Source organism: Pituophis catenifer, unplaced genomic scaffold (assembly GCF_029215685.1).
Source record: "Pituophis catenifer annectens isolate HBS135680 unplaced genomic scaffold, rPitCat1.0.hap2 SCAF_10, whole genome shotgun sequence".
NCBI classification, from domain to species: Eukaryota; Metazoa; Chordata; class Lepidosauria; order Squamata; family Colubridae; genus Pituophis; species Pituophis catenifer.
The window spans coordinates 17,206,288-17,221,240 of NW_027256890.1; the positions used below are offsets into that span (position 1 = coordinate 17,206,288).

General features: G+C 58.6%; 1 protein-coding gene across 3 annotated transcripts; it reads left to right on the top strand.

Annotated features, from left to right (window-relative positions):
• The first annotated feature begins 1,531 nt into the window (after positions 1–1,531).
• CRABP2 (cellular retinoic acid binding protein 2) lies at positions 1,532–14,062 on the top strand. 3 transcript variants are annotated; one of them, XM_070951189.1, is made up of 5 exons: positions 1,532–1,739; positions 1,823–2,088; positions 11,972–12,150; positions 12,856–12,972; positions 13,424–14,062. In XM_070951189.1, exons 3-5 carry the CDS (start codon positions 11,983–11,985, stop codon positions 13,472–13,474), a joined length of 336 nt encoding a protein of 111 aa, XP_070807290.1. In that variant the 5' UTR covers positions 1,532–1,739; positions 1,823–2,088; positions 11,972–11,982; the 3' UTR covers positions 13,475–14,062. The 3 variants fall into 3 exon arrangements, with proteins under 3 accessions (XP_070807290.1, XP_070807289.1, XP_070807288.1); XM_070951188.1 differs by having other exon boundaries at positions 1,823–2,065; XM_070951187.1 differs by lacking the exons at positions 1,532–1,739; positions 1,823–2,088 and adding an exon at positions 8,885–8,965.
• The last annotated feature ends 891 nt before the right edge of the window (positions 14,063–14,953 follow it).

A 14,953-nucleotide genomic window follows, 5' to 3' on the forward strand; every position in this document is an offset into this window, starting at 1 on the left:
GGGCCCATCCAGAGGGCTTTGTGGGTGGCCCCCTCCTTTGCTTTGCTCTCCTCTCCCCCTTTGTTTGCTAGAGCACCATGGGCCTCCTCCCCCCACCCCCCACAAAAGTCCTCATGTCAGCAATTAGGGATGTGCTTAGATGCAGCCCCCCTCTCCCCCCCAGATCCAGGCTGAAGGAGGAGGGCGTCTCTCTTGGCCAGAGTTAATGTTCATAACAGTCAGCAGTTTATAACGGTATGATAACATGAGGGCAGCCCTTTGTTAGCTTTAGCTCCACTCTCCACGTTCCAAAAATTAACGAACAGCCCTCTGAGGTATTAATTGGCACATCTCTTTCCTTATTCCCACAAATAACTGGTGGGGGATGGGGCGAGTCTTCTGGCCGCCCGTTTCCAACCCCCAAGCTTTACTTCTCCAAGGCAGCTTTGTAAGAATGAGGAGGAGGAGAACCTCTCGGCCCCGGGGCCAAAGCAGGCGGCCGGCTGGCCGGCCCCCTCTGAGAACCGAACCCCACATGGACTGGCTGGTCTTGGGGTGAATTAACAGGCTAAGGGGATCGCAGGCATTCAAAAAGGGGCCTTTATCTTGGCTAATGACTCTAGTAAAGAGTGATTGAAAAGAACCTCTGGCAGGCTGGGCTGAGGGGTCAGGCAGGGTCAAGACCAGCAAACGGGGTCAGGAGAAGTGCTGGGAGCTCCCGCTCCCCTTCCAGGGCTCATCCGGGATTGTGGGACCGATACCCCTCTCTGGCGTATGCCAACCAGTTGCACCCCCCCAAGCGACACCCACCCCCCACCTCCCAGGCCAGCGCCTTCCTTTCGGCTCCTGAAAGAAAACTGGAAGGAATAACTTCATTCCCAGGAATTCAGGAAGTTGTTGAGTAAGCGAGTAAAGAGTCTGAGGAGCACAAGTTATGACTTGCTGGAGGAGCAGACAAAGACCGGAAGCCCCCTTCTCCTCCCCTCCCTCCACCCCTCCCGCTCTCCTGCGGTACTCTGGCGGGGGCTCATTTGATTTGCAAGGGAGGGAATCCTTTTAGAGCAAAGGTGCCCCATCCCCTTGCCCATCTCGGGAGGGGGGGTGTTGCAAGAGGGGGAAGCAAACATCCCCGGAAGGGGCCACATCACCTCAGCCCCTTCCCCGGATGCCTGATCCCCTTGGATCAATCCCATCTGTCTCTGCCTTGGACCATCATCCCCGGCCTTGCTCTTCTGGACTGGGCCTCATCCAGACTGCCTCTGACCAGGGTGAGATCGTGGGGGGGCTCTGCTCCTCTTCTCTGGAGCCTGGGATCCTCCGTTCTTGACAGGCCGAGCCACCCACCACTCCAGCCAAGCCGTTTCCCGGGCATTGTCCCCACAGCCCGGCTTGACTGGCGGGAGCTCAGCCCAGCTTGTTCCTTCCCGGGCTGGGCTGAGCCAGGCTCCGCTTATCAGCCAGATCCAGGAGCCCATCGGAGGCCCCTGCCAGTCCTGCCCCTCCAAAGAACTCAGCCGGGTGGAAGCGCCACCCTTCCAGGACTGCTCTTTGGGGCTCACCCCAAGTCCCCTGGGCCATTTGCAGGACAGCTGCAAATGGGAGCCCCACAGGTGGGCTGGGCTGTGTCAGGGCACCTTCAGGCCTTTGGACGGTGAGCTCACTCAGGGAGCCCTTGGCCTCAAAGCCAGGAGGGGAGAGAGTAAAATCCACTGCCCTCCCCTGCAGGACTGGTGTTCACCACAGGCTTTGGAGGCTCCCAGGTAGGTTGGGGTCTGCACCCTCCCCCTCCCCAGGGCCCTGGCATGTGTAAAGGCAGCTTCTCCAATGGCTGCTTTTGCCACAGCTCGGCTGGACTCTCCTGGACCATTGACCGTAAGGAGGCCCTTCGGCTCTGAAGAGTGACCGAGTGGCTTCGAGCCAGTCCCAGGGCTGGTGCCTGCCTGCCTGCCCAGCCCTGCGGGAACCTGCCTTCACCTCAGAGGAGGGAAAGACCACCCAGCAACTGCCACTCGGCTCCCTGGCTGAGCTGCAGAGACCCTGTAATTACCCAGAGAGGCTGAGTGTTTATGGAGATAAGCTGAGAGATGTGAGTCTAAAAATTAATACCAGGTGGGAATCTCACACTTGGTCTTTTTCTCTTTCCCCCTTTGCCCTCCAACCCCCCCTCCCCTTTCCTCTCTTCCCAACCTTCTGCTTTTTTAATTATTTGTCCCACCGACTGTTTCTTTAACCTCCCGTCTCCGAGAGTGGAACAGAGGACAAGGGGGGGGATGTGAACCCGGAATTTACAAAGGGTCTCTCTCCCCCCCCCCCCCCCCGGCAACCTTGGCAAATTCTGGGCCAGGCTTTCCTCTGCCCAGCTGGCAAAGTGGCTCCCGAAGTTTGGGCTCCTGGGCGCTGCCTGCCCTCCAGAGGGAAGTGGCCACTGGTTCCTGGGCATGTAAAGAGCTGCAACCGCTCCAGCCTCCCTGATGGGAGAGGTTGCCAAACACATCTGGCCGGGCCAGGTTGGGGACAACTGTTCTCTTTAATTCCGGAAAGAGGCAAGGAAGAAACTGGAGACGGGAGGCAGCCTCTTTGTGTAACTGAACACTTCGCACCCTGCCTTAAAATCCAGCCGTCATCCGACAATAAAGCAGGAATGTCTTGTGAGGGAGGGGGAGCCCCTTTGCAGGAGCGGGGCAGAGACACATTGAAAGGACCCACAAAGGGTGCTGCTCTACACGTATTTTATGTCTGTCTTCAATTTGGAAACAATTAGACCAGAAGTTTCCCCTTCAGGTTATATAGCTGGCCAGTCATTAAAACCTGTTCTGTCCCTGTCAATCAGAGCCAGGAAGCCCCCCCCCCCGTGCTTCCAGATGGCAGCCCGCCCCCTCGCTGACAGATGGAGACCCAGAGATGTTGCTCCTTCAGCCTTGGGGGAAGCTATCCAGGACTGCTTAGTCAGTAAACCTTGGTTAAGCCAAAGGTGGCTTAGCCAGCTGACTAAGCACTGACTAATTTCCTGGATTTGTAGCTCTTGCCAGGGGTAGACTGCTCCTGAGCTGGGTGTTTTTCATTGCCGTGGACTTGCTCTTTCTGGAACCTCTCGATTTTAACTTTCCGAGCCCCCCAAGATTCCGAGGGGATCTTTCTAGGACCAGAGAAAGCTGCTGCCTTAATTTGCTGTCTCCACAATGGGCAACCGGATCCCATTCGGGCAGCGATGAAGTCACCCCCCCCCAACCGGGCTGAGCCTGAACCCTGATCGGCTGAGTGGGCTCTGCTGAGGGGGGCAACAGGAGGGCAGGCAGCCATGGGGGCGGCCCTTCAGGGCAAGGAAGGGGCCCACATTCCTTCCCCCTAATTGGAAGGGTCTGTGGCTGCCGGCTGAACTCCGGTGGTGCTGCCACCTCCTCCTCGCAGAGCCTGAGAAAAAATCCTTTGCCATAATCACATTAAGATGAGAAAATTCACCCGGCTCGGAAACCGGAGAGCTTTGGATATGGAGCCTTTTCTTCTCCTTCCCCAGGAGGCTTTATCTGGCCAGGGGAGATTAGGGAAGGGGGCTCCCTTTATGGTGGGTTGGGGAGGTGGAAAATTAATGCTGGGTTTGCGTGCAGGGCCATCTCCAGGTGACTCAGGCTGCCCAGACCCCAGCTGAGACCGGAGCCAAGTGGGGGATGGGGGGGTGTTCCGTCTCACCCAATGCTGGGTAAACTAAGGAATATCCAGGAGGGATTCACTGCCCCCCCCACACACACACCTGTGAGTCACTCCTCATGACTTCCCCCCTTCTTCCTTGGCTGCCATCCAGCCTCTGCCATGGGGGGGGGGGCTTGGGCATCCTGTGGGCACTCCATCTCCACCTGGGGCTTGGCATGGGAAAAAGGGGGGCTGGATTGGTTCCCACCTGCCCCCGCCTCCCCTGCAAAAGGCTTACGAGGGCTTTTATCTCCCAGCGTTTGAGACTTTGAAGAAAGAGCCCGGCTGTATTTTTACCATAGCAGCAGAGAGTAACTTAACCCCCTTACTGAAGAGCGGCTGGGGCTCCATCTAGACGTCCCCAAAATGGGCAGCGGGCTCCTGCAGTGGGACAAGAGCGTGGCAATGGTGGGAGTGGGGGGGGGAGACACATGGCAGGAATTCTCCAGACTCCCCAGGTAAGGAGGCTTCTTGGGGGCTTCTCGGCAAACGGGGAGCAGCAAAGAGTGAGTCTGGTTCTCTGGACAGGCCCACATCAGGAGAAGCTAAAATGGTGGTTTATTGTCAACAAGCCCTCAGTTGGCCAGAACAAAGGAGCCGTTTAGTTCTTTGCTTCACCCATCAGAGGAGAACCTCGCTCTGGGCATCCGCTTTCTGATGTGCTTGCCAGAACCCCGAGGCTCAGGGCTGACCACCGTCCTGGCCCAAGGTCTGGGAGGCAGCAGACACTCTTGTGGGTCACCTGGCCTCATCTGGCAGGCATCCGAGGGCCTGGCGAGGTCCCGTTCAGCCTCTTGCCACGGCTGCTCCTTCGCAGGAGGGACTGGCCCCCCGCCCTGCAGCAGCTGTTCCAGAGGGGCAGCCTCTCCTGCCAGCCCACCTGGAGAGGAAGAGAGAGTGACGTCTCCTTCCTGCCCCTCGTGGCTCTTGGCCGGCCGGCTCCCTCGTCCTCCCACCCTGCAGCAGCAGGACTCCTGCTCTCTCTGGCTTGGCTGGGCTTCCAGGAGGTTGGAAAGGGCAGGCAGGGAGGAGGCTGGGAACAGGAGAGGAAAGGAAGGGGAAAATGCTGGGCGAAGCAGCTCTGGCCCTCTCTGCTGCCAGCTGCCCACAACCTTTCCCTCCCAGCCAGCGCTCAGACACCAAGTGGCTGTTGGGGGGGATGCAGGGGGGCTGTATGTCCCCAAAGCATACCAAAAGGAGAAGGGGGTACAGCCGACCGGTCTTGCCAAAGTCAGTCAGTATAGCTAATCAATAACATATAAATCATAATTTATTAACTTTATGTGCCACCCGATTCCCAGCAACCAGTTTCGACTTTCCTGTGGCCTTGACTTCCTGGTCTGGCCTATCTCTAGGCCTTGCACGCCTGATTGTGCTTCCCCTCGTGCCCCCTTCTTATACTTGAGTGAATCAACAGGAGGGTGTCTGCCTCAGCGGCTTCCAAACGTTACTATCTCCTACTTCTTCAATGTTCCCACACTCCTTGCCTGCCCAATGGAGGGCCTGGCCTAATCTCTGCCAAGGTGTCTTCTCCGTTCTCAACAGTGGCAGAATTTGGGTGAAAGAATTGTACGTTGCGAGGGGGAGGGGAGGCATTTGGGAGGTTGCTCAGGGTTACAACTCAACAGGAGACGCTGCCTACAATCCAATTTGGCATCTGTGTCCTTGTCTCCTTTTCGGCCTGTCCCATATCTTGTGCCCCATAGAAATCAGAGCCTTGTGGCCCTCCTCACAACAGGGGCCTCTTTTCTGCAAAGCGGGGCCAGCCGGGTGGGACTTCCCCGGCCTCAGACGGTTGCTTGGTCAGGAAGCGGCCGGCCCAGACGGGGTTTTCCATCAGCACGCAGAAGCAAACTGGGGAACCGGCCAGATTTCCCTCTTCGGATGTGTCTGGTGGGGAAGCTGGTTTTGAACCGAAGCCACTGCGGCCCCCTCTGCCCCTCCCGCCACCCAAGCCTCCCTCTGGTGTTTCACAGGCGGCCGGATTTCTGCCTGGAGCCAATTAGGTCCAGATTCTGATCATCTAATCATCTCCACATTTCAGACCCTGGAAGTTTTGCTGGGAAAAAGGCAGCCTGGCCCGCATGCACCCTGCAGCTTTTGGCTCCCCTCCCCAGCTTTGTGTCTTGGGCGCCGCTTGCTTCCTACCCCTCCAGAGTGGGGCAGCCCTGGGGAATCTTTGCGTGAGACAAATGTCACCTTCTTCTTTGGTGGGTTTGGTTTTGGCCGGGCTCTGCTGGGGACGAGGGGTTTGCTGTGCTGAGGGACCCTCCCTACTCCCTGTTTCTGGAGCGATTCTGCTTGCAGCAAACTACAGGAAAAGCAGCCGCTGGTTGATCCAGGGGCTAACCAGGAAATCTTCAGCCTCTGGGCAGAATTGCGTTTTGTCTAGACGACCATTGGGTCAAGTCCGGGCCAAACCCCTGCAGCCTGGCATGGCTCTTTTAATGGAAGCAGAACCGAAGCTGGAGGCTCCGTCCTGACTTCGGAAGGGCCCAGTCAAGGCACAGGGACGGGACCTTCCAGCCTCTCTCCTCCAGGGGCCAGAAAATGTCCCCCCCCCAGGTCTTGTTGGCATCCCTCAGAGCTGGGGGGAGGGGAGGGGAAGCTGACCATAGAGCTGGCACAGGCTCTCCAGGTCGTCCAGTTGACCTGGCCAGGCCTTGGGTCCAACAAAGGGCACCGAGCGGACAAACGTGCCAGCAAGTAGAGGGTCTTTTGAAGAGTGGCACAGCCTCCCCCTCATAAAGGATCTGACTGCAAAGTACAACTGGGCTGTCAAGTGGGTGAGAGTAATCGTTTAATGCCTCCATTACACTGTGTGTGTGTGTGTGTGTGTGTGTGTGTGTGTGTGTGTGTGCGCGCGTGCGCGCCCGCTCACGCGCCAGGTTGCTCAATCATGCATGGCATGTTACTTGGGAGGGGGAGCGCTAAGCAAACAGAGAGGAGATGTCTTCAGGCTCTTCCTTGCTTCTCTTGCCAAAGCACACACACACACACACACACACACACACACACACACACACACACACACGGGGGGGGGGAGAGAAAACCCACTGAAAGGACTAAGCAGGGGGATCAGGCCAGGCAGGATTTGGGGCTGGGCTGGAAGACAAGGGAGGGACCCCATGTGGTCTTCATTCCCAAACCTTTTTTGGGGGCAGGATAAGCCCTGCAGGGCCCAGCGAGGGGCCCTCAGCAGCGCCAGGCCGCTCCTTCCCAACTGCACAAATGTTGGCCGCAGCCCAAAGAGAACAGGAGTGCTTGACCGGCCCTGCCCAAGGCTGGTTCTCTGCCTCCACTCTCCCCTTTTCCTCTCTGCCCTGCCTTGCTCGGCCTTCCTGCCCCGGGGGGGGGGGGGGGGGGGGGCTGGGGGTTTGGGACTGCAAGGCCTCCAGGGCTGAGGTTTATGACCCAGGAGCCTTTCCTGAAAAACTGACTAGCCCAAGAGTGCTGATCAGTTGCTCTGCACAATTCCTGGGTGGTCTGGCTTTCCAACATTGAAAAGGGGGGGGGTTCTGCACCCCCTCCCTGGATGGTGGCTGGGCTGAGCCTCCCTAGAGGAAGTCTGAGGGGGCTGGGGCAGTTCCCATGTTGCTTTCCTGGAACAATTGCCTGGGGGAACTAACCCTCTCTCCTGCACTGGGGGGGGGGAATCTCCCTTGTCCCAAGGCTGGTGCCTGCAGATGGGTGGATGATGGGCAGGTTGGACCTCGCCTGCAGCAGAGTTTGTTTTGAACCCTCATCTATCTCCAGAGCTGCCTTTGCTATCCTGATCCTGGAAGGGGTCCAGGCACCAACAAGTGGGAGGGGCTGCCTGGAAAGCAGCTGTGTCCCCCCCCAATGGGGGAGCACTCCCTCCATTCTCAAAAGACCCTGATCAGTGGCTGGAAGGGAGAGTTTTTCCAGAGATCATCCTGAAAGATTGGGGCAAGTTTCCTACCCCAACCAGGAGCATTTTTTACACAGGGCGCTACCTCACAAGGCCCAAGCAGGAGGGATTGAGTTTCAGTGGGGAGAGGATCAGCTCCTTCCCCACATAGCAGGAGGGAGGTGGGCTTTTTTCTTTTGGAAAATTCCTCCTATAGCCCGCCAACTTTCCGCAAACAAAAGCCAGGTTGCCAAGACAGGATTTTTGAACTGCCCTCTGTGTAGGGGGGGGGGCTTTCCCCCATGCCTCCCCCCCACCTTGGCAGTGCAGCGCATTCCCCCCTCCCCCCCATGGATGCTCTGGGTCTTTCTGTAATGGGAAACCTGCTAGAAGGGGATATTGGGGCCTTCCTCTCCGGCTTGGCTCCCGAGGCCCCTGAATGCCACCTCTGGCGAAGCCAGCAGGGCAGCCCCTGGGGGGAAGTGCTGCCCCCCTTCTCCATCCCCCCATGGAAGCATGCACAGGGAGCATCACTCACCCACGAAGCCAGCCGGCTGCCACAGGGGATAAACTGAGTTCATGGGATGAATAGATAGATGTGGTTGCCTCTTTCTCTTCCTTTTTAAAAGGGAAGGGATGCCAGAATGGAGGGGGGGGGACTTTAATTCTCCTTGAAGGGCAGAGCTGGCTTGTGGCTGCAGTTCATCCCAGATGGGATGTTTTCCCAGACAAAAGTGGCTGACTTGGACTCCCTCAATTCTTGCTGGCTTGAAGTGCTTTTAGGCCTCTATTCAGCCTGGCCAGTGAGAGACTTCAGACTCAGGAGTTGAGCACACACAAACACAATTGGGGGGGGGGGGGCACCAGGCAACCAGTCTCTCCATACCAGCCTGTGTCCCCCAAACCTTTCAAAACCAGCAAAGAACCCCTGCAAGGAGCCACTTAAAATTTCCAGGTCAAGTGGTGAGCCAAGCAGGACTCTCCATCGGCCTGGGGTGTCCCTGTCCCAAACCCATCACCCCCCACCCCCACCCCCCAGGGTCACCTAGATGCCGACCCTTTGCGAAGCCCAGATCCAGGGAGGCTCCGAGGCCGGACTCCAGGTGTCCATTGCTGCCCGCGATGAAGTGGGACGGGGCGTCCCTTCAGGACCCGGGGCTGGAAAGCGCCTTTTCGGGGAGCGCGCAGGTGAGCGGGGGAGCCCCCTCCTCCTCGGGAGGGGAGGGGCGGGGAGGGGCGGGCGGGCGGGCGGCTCTTAAGGCGAGGCGCGCCGGCGGAGCCACCAGCGGCAGCGGCGGCGAAGAAGCTTTGCTCGCGCTCCTCTCGCGCCGGACCTCCCCGCCGCCGCCGCCGCCGCCATGGCCAACTTCACCGGCAGCTGGAAGATGCGCAGCTCGGAGAACTTCGAGGAGCTGCTGAAGGCGCTGGGTGAGCGACGGGGCCGGCCGGGGAGAGCGCAAGGCTGCGCTTGGGGGGTTGGGCTGAAGGGGTCCGGGGACCACGCAGAGAAGGAAGGGGACGGGGAAGCCACCCCCACTCCCGCAACCTCGAGCGGCAGCGAGCCAGGAAAAGGCGGGGACCGTCGGGGGACCGTCGGCTGCTCAGGGCGGGCTGGGGGCTTCGGGAGGGACCTCAGGAACGGGACCCTTCTGAAAAGGCTCCGATCACCCCCGGAGATGGGGATCCGCGCTCTGGGGGCGCCTCCCTCCCAGGACCGCTTCTCCAGCATCTTTCGCTCCCCCGGGAGGTTGGAACCCGAGAAACAGCGGGGGTGGGGAGAGTCGAGCCCTTGCTCCCGTCTCAGCCTGTCCCCTTCAGTAGCGCCGTTTCCTCCCTGGGAGAGATCGGGGTGGGGGGGGGAGACGACACCCCAGGTGAGCCTTCAAGACCGCGTTTGTCTGTCTGTCTGTCTTTCCCCCTTTTATTCCCAGGATTAGAGAGGCAGAAAGCACGCGAGGCAGAACAGCGCTCTCTTTTCAGCAGCAGTTCTGGGGGATTTGCCCCGCTGGGGAGGCCGAAGCGGGAGGGGAGGCTCGGATTCTCCCGGGCCAATGATTCAGCCACCAAACAGGGGCTCTGCCCGGTCCTTCCCTGACCCAGACAGTCCTCCGTGGCCCTTGAGGGGAGCAGCCAGGATGGAAAATCCACCCCCTCACACACACACCTCCCCCACCCTCTTGCCTTCCCTCCTCCACCTTCAACTAAGAAAAAAAATCCCTGCACTTTTTTCCAGGCAAGCTGGAGCCCACCCACCCATCAACCTAAAGCTAGCAAAGTTAGGGGGAAAGGGCTGCTTTTCAAGCCTTCTTCTTTCTGGGGGAGGTTGTGGCTCCTCTAGCTCAGATCTGCCCCCTCCCCTTTTCTCTTTTCAAAGCAGGAGGAGATTGAGGGGTGGGCGGGTTTGCAAATTCCTTCCAGCTTGGGGAAAGCATAGTTCAGGATAAATATCAAATCCTCAGGTTTCCTCTTCCCCATAATTCCGCCTCCTGCCTCCCAGACGGGGATAATTTGATGCCTGGAGGAGGGTGGAGGAGAGGCCAAGTGGAATTCAGATGTGCGTTTGTGCATCTGTGCGGAAGAGGGGAGGCGCCCGGGGCTCAGGGACTGGCAGGAACCTGGGCCACTTAGGAGCCAGGGCTGTGGCCCAGTTCTTTGGGGAGGAGATTCCTGGATAAAAGGGCATCAAGAGCCATCTTGCTCTTGAGGCGGCGGAAAGCGCAAAGGCAAGTCTGGGCTGGAGCTGCTTGGGGGAAGAAGAGTGAAGCGAATCCTCCAGCCTTAGAGGCAGTCTATCTCAGTGGCCAATCTAGCATCTAGGCCTTTGGGGGCCTAATCCTACTCTACGGTTGATGCCACCAAGATGTCCCTGAAAGTTGTGAGGGCCCCCCCAGAATGGCAGGCTTTCTGAGCAGCCCACCAGCCCTGCCACATTGTCCTAGCTCCCTTTCTTGAACCCCCCCCCCAACACATATTCTTCATTTTCTCCCTCTTTGGCCACTTCCCTCACAAGACGGCCATTTTTGCTCACGCCTTGGGATGGCATCTTGTCCTCACCTAAGTGAAATGTGGCAGCCAGCTGACTCCGGCCAGCCAAGGGCCACAGGACACATTTTTCCACACGGCTGAAACAAGGTTGGCCCCATCTCTGCTTCGAAAGGGTGAGGCTCCTTCGTGCCCCTGCTGCTCTCCACTTTCTGCTTCATGGGGGAGGCTCTCATTCCAGTTATGGGGTGGGATAAGCGCCATTGGAAAAAGAAAGCAGACGGGGTTGAAAACTGTCTGCCCAGAACAGGCAGGGAAGCTTCAGCTACGACGCTGATTGGATCCAGACCCCTTGGAAAATCTGATTTAATAGCAAGCAAAACAAAGCAGTGGGAGTCAATGCAGAGGAGAAAAATCTGCCTGACTTAGCTGGCTGGGGAATTCTGGGAGTTGAAGTCCACAGGTCTAAAGTTGCCAAGGTTGGAGCCCCCCCCTCCCCCCAGTTTACACCTTCCTGGAATTCAGCCAGGCTGCCTGGAAGTTCGTGCCACAGTTTTCCCACATCCTCTCTGCCTCTTCTGCCTCTTGCACAATTGTTAGCTCCTACAACACCGTTGGCGCAGCTTCCCTCGACTGAGGTTGTGCAAGTTCTGGATGACTGTTTCTTCGGAAACATGACAATGTCCCTCCTCACCCCCAATTCTCCTTAAAGCCTGTCGTTGCCTCATATGCCGCTCCTTCAACCTGGCTGAAGGCCCATATCTGCAAATGTGTGTGTGTGTGATTTGTGTGTGTGTGTGATTTGTGCATTTTAAGAAAGAAAACAAAAAGTCAAAGAACGATACCAATGAAGTAAGAAGCATCGGAAAGACGAACAGGTTCATTGTAGCATCAGCAAATGTTGTCCTGCAAAGACACGCAGGAATGTGCACATATGGGGGGGGGGAAGGAGGGAGGAGGAGGGGGCATTACAAAATGGGGGCCCCCACATTTGGAGAGCTGGGTGTGTCCCTTGCAAATTGAGCCCAGCTGTAAACACAGCAGTGAAGAAGCCCCATTTGAACGGGTGTGACTGGCAAGCACTTGAGAAAAGGGTGACTCAGCCACAGGCCTCTTCTGGGCCACTGAGGAAAAAGTCACTCTTGAACCTGAGCCAGGGCTGCATAGGTGGAAGTCAGCTGGGCTCCAGACCCCAGCAAACAAAGTCCTAAAGGTTCAACGCCCCCCCCAAAAAAAACCCTCCTGGAGGAGAAGTCCCCTGCTCCCCTTCCTGGCCAGCTGGATCCAGGGTGGGCAGGATCCATGGCAGAAGAGCAGCTCTAACCTTCACTGGGGATCCCAGATTCGGTCCGAGGGGGATCAGGTTTCACCCCAGTTCAGTCCAGGAGGCCATGTCTCGCCCAGGGTCCCTCGGGGACCGGCTCATCTCGCCCACCCCCCGTCTTCTTCCAGGGGTCAACGTGATGCTTCGGAAGATCGCGGTGGCTGCAGCCTCCAAACCAGCAGTGGAGATCAAGCAGGAGGGACCCTCCTTCTACATCAAGACCTCCACCACAGTGCGCACCACGGAAGTCCGTTTTGAGGTCGGGGAGGAGTTTGAGGAGCAGACAGTGGACGGGAGGCCTTGCAAGGTGAGGGACAGGCAGGAGGAAGGCCCGTGGCTGGGGGGAGATGGTGTCCCTGGATCAGGGAGGGGTCCTTTCTGCTGGGTGAGGCGGCCCCTCCCTTGACAATGCAGGCCTCTTTGCTCCGGAGAAGGGGCTCCAGCTGCACAGAGGCTGTTGTGAGGAACAGAGGCTGCCCCTCCCTGCGAAGGGGCCACTGGCTTTTGTGATTGTCCCCCTCCCCCAAGGATGGCCCCTGCCCAGCTGTCTCCCCAGTTGGACCGGGTGCAGCAAAAGGCGGGGAGCTGCTGGCCTGCAAAAAGGCCAAGTTGAGGGAGAGACGATGGCCCTCCCACTGTCCCTCCTCCCACCTCCCCAATCCTTTCTGCATCTCAACCCACGAAGAGGCATCTCTGCCCTCCTAGGCCTTCTTGGGCTCTGGGCAGACAATGGCATCAATGTGGGGGGTGGGGGACGGGGCGACTCCTGCGGCCTTTCAAAGCCTCTGCCCTCTGGCTGCCCCCTCCCTCTCGGCCAGCCCTTCCTCCCCACTGATGGATGAGCTGCCCTGCAAAGTGGAAGAAACCCCTGGTGCATCGATGCCGCCTCCTCCTGCCAGCCGCCTGCCGGGTGACAAATGAGTGTGAGGGGAGGGGGCTGCGTGCCTTGGTTGGCCTCAGCGGGCCCCTTTGCTCAAGAGGGGGGCACTTGCTTTCTTTCCTGACTTTCCAGAGTTTGGCCAAGTGGGAGAACAACAACAAGATTGTGTGCGAGCAGAAGCTGCTGAAAGGAGAAGGGCCCCAAACCAGCTGGTCCCGGGAACTGACCAACGACGGGGAGCTCATTCTGGTGAGGGCCCCACCCCCCTTTCTTCTCGATTGGCAAGGGGGACCCAGCCAGTGCTGTGGTTCTACCTCGCCCCCCTCCTTTCTCAGCCGCTCTTTTTTTGTTGGCCTAAAGTACAGACTTATGCCAGGATTGGGCTCTGCGAGACACAGCGCAACATCCAAACCTTGGCTGCACCTTCTCAAAACCCCCTCCCCCCAGAGGGCACAGGAGGTGGGAGCTGCAGGGAAAGCCTCCCCCCCTACAGAGCCCTTTTCCCTCCCGAGGAAGGCAGGAAGAGCAAAAAATCCAAACTCTAGTTCTCCCATGTCCCAAGGTCCAGATTTGTGGGGGGGCAGCCTGGGGGGATCCCCTCATACCCCTTCTTCCCCCTTTTCAGCCCCTTTGCTCCCCAGCCTGCAAGAGGGTGAGAGCCACTCCTGCTTCCCCCTCAGTTCCTCCTTTGCTTTCTCAGACTATGAAGGCTGACGACGTCGTCTGCACGAGGATCTACGTCCGCGAGTGAGAGGCCTCCGGCCAGCACCAGACACGATTGGGGGGGGGGCAGACCGGACATCCCGGGAGCATCCCTGCCCTGCAGCCCAATGCCAGCCTTCCCCACTGCCTGGCCCCTATTCTCTGTCTGTGGCACTGTCTGCAACCAGACTAAAGAAAACCCTTCAGAATGGTCCTTCTACCCTGGCTGGAGGGAGGGGGCTGAAGCAACCCCTCCTCTTTGGAGCCCCCCCTCCCTGACCTGCTCCCCCCTTTGCCCCTTTGGAGGAGGCGTACCGAGGTCTGCCTTGTTTGGGCGATTTAACGGTGGAATCCAGGGTCAAGCTTGGGGGTCAGGACGTGGCCCCTACAAGCTGGAGCCTCTTCCTGCTCTCCCCTTTGGGGTGGGGCAGGGGGGGGCTTCCCTTCAGGTGTCCCTGCTGCCCCCTCCTCTTTGTTCCTGGCCGGTGTGTGCTACTCCTCGTGCTGAACCCCCAAAGCAGCAGCAGAGGTGTTCTTGCACCGACCCACCAAAGGGCTGGCGCAGATCTGTCCCCCCCCCACCCGTTCCCCTTTCCTTTTAGTGCGAAGTCTGTAACGTTTGTGAAGATGCCTTCATTCCCCCCGCCCTCGCCTCCATTAAAGCTTTTTCCAGCTCTCCTGCCTCCGTCCTTTCTATGATGCAGGAGGCGTTTCCTAGCCTCACCACTCTCCATGCCCAGTTGGTGCCCCCCTTGCCTTGCCAGTCTCTCCTCTCGATCTCACCATCTGGCACTTTTGTCTCTCCTGGAACTGGGGAATTGGGGGGGGGGGGTTAGGAAACCATCTCTGAAGCCCTTTTGATTCATTCCCACCCCATTGGACTCCCATCCCACTTTTTTAGAGTTCCAGAGGGGGAACCCAAAAGGATCTGATGTTCCTTGGGGGGGGCATTATGGGAGGAGAGGGTGAAATTGGGGCCCCTGGAGTCCAGGGTGAGGTCTTTCTAAAGGGTTCTGCACTGGACCTGCACTGCTTCAGGATTGGGGGTGCCAGGCCTCGGAAATTCCTGGCACCTTTAAATCAAGGTGGCCACCCCCTACCCAGCCAGCCAGCAGAGGCACAGGGGCTTTGGCCCGAGGGGGAGGCAGAGTTGCCCCCTTCACCACTCTGCCAGGCCAGCTGCAGAGACCCTCTGCCTGCCCTGCCCTGCCCGGCTCCAGCTCCTCCCGGTCAGGTTGGCCCAACCTTGGAGAGGCAAGCGCTCCATCAAGCCCCCCTCCGTTGCCATGGCAAAGCCAGGGACCCCTCCTGCATTCTGGGGCTGAGAGCCTTTGGCATTATCCCAGGCAACCTCGCTTGCGGTGAACTTGTGCTCCGCTTTCCCTCTTGGGTTCCCAGGAAGGAGAACAAAGCGTCCCCCCTCCTCCTTCCTCGCTCTGAAAGGGGCACCTTTCATCCTCAGACAAAGCCTGTCATGGCCCTCTCTCTCCCGGCACCCGGCAGGTCAGAGGCCACAGAGACTGGTGGT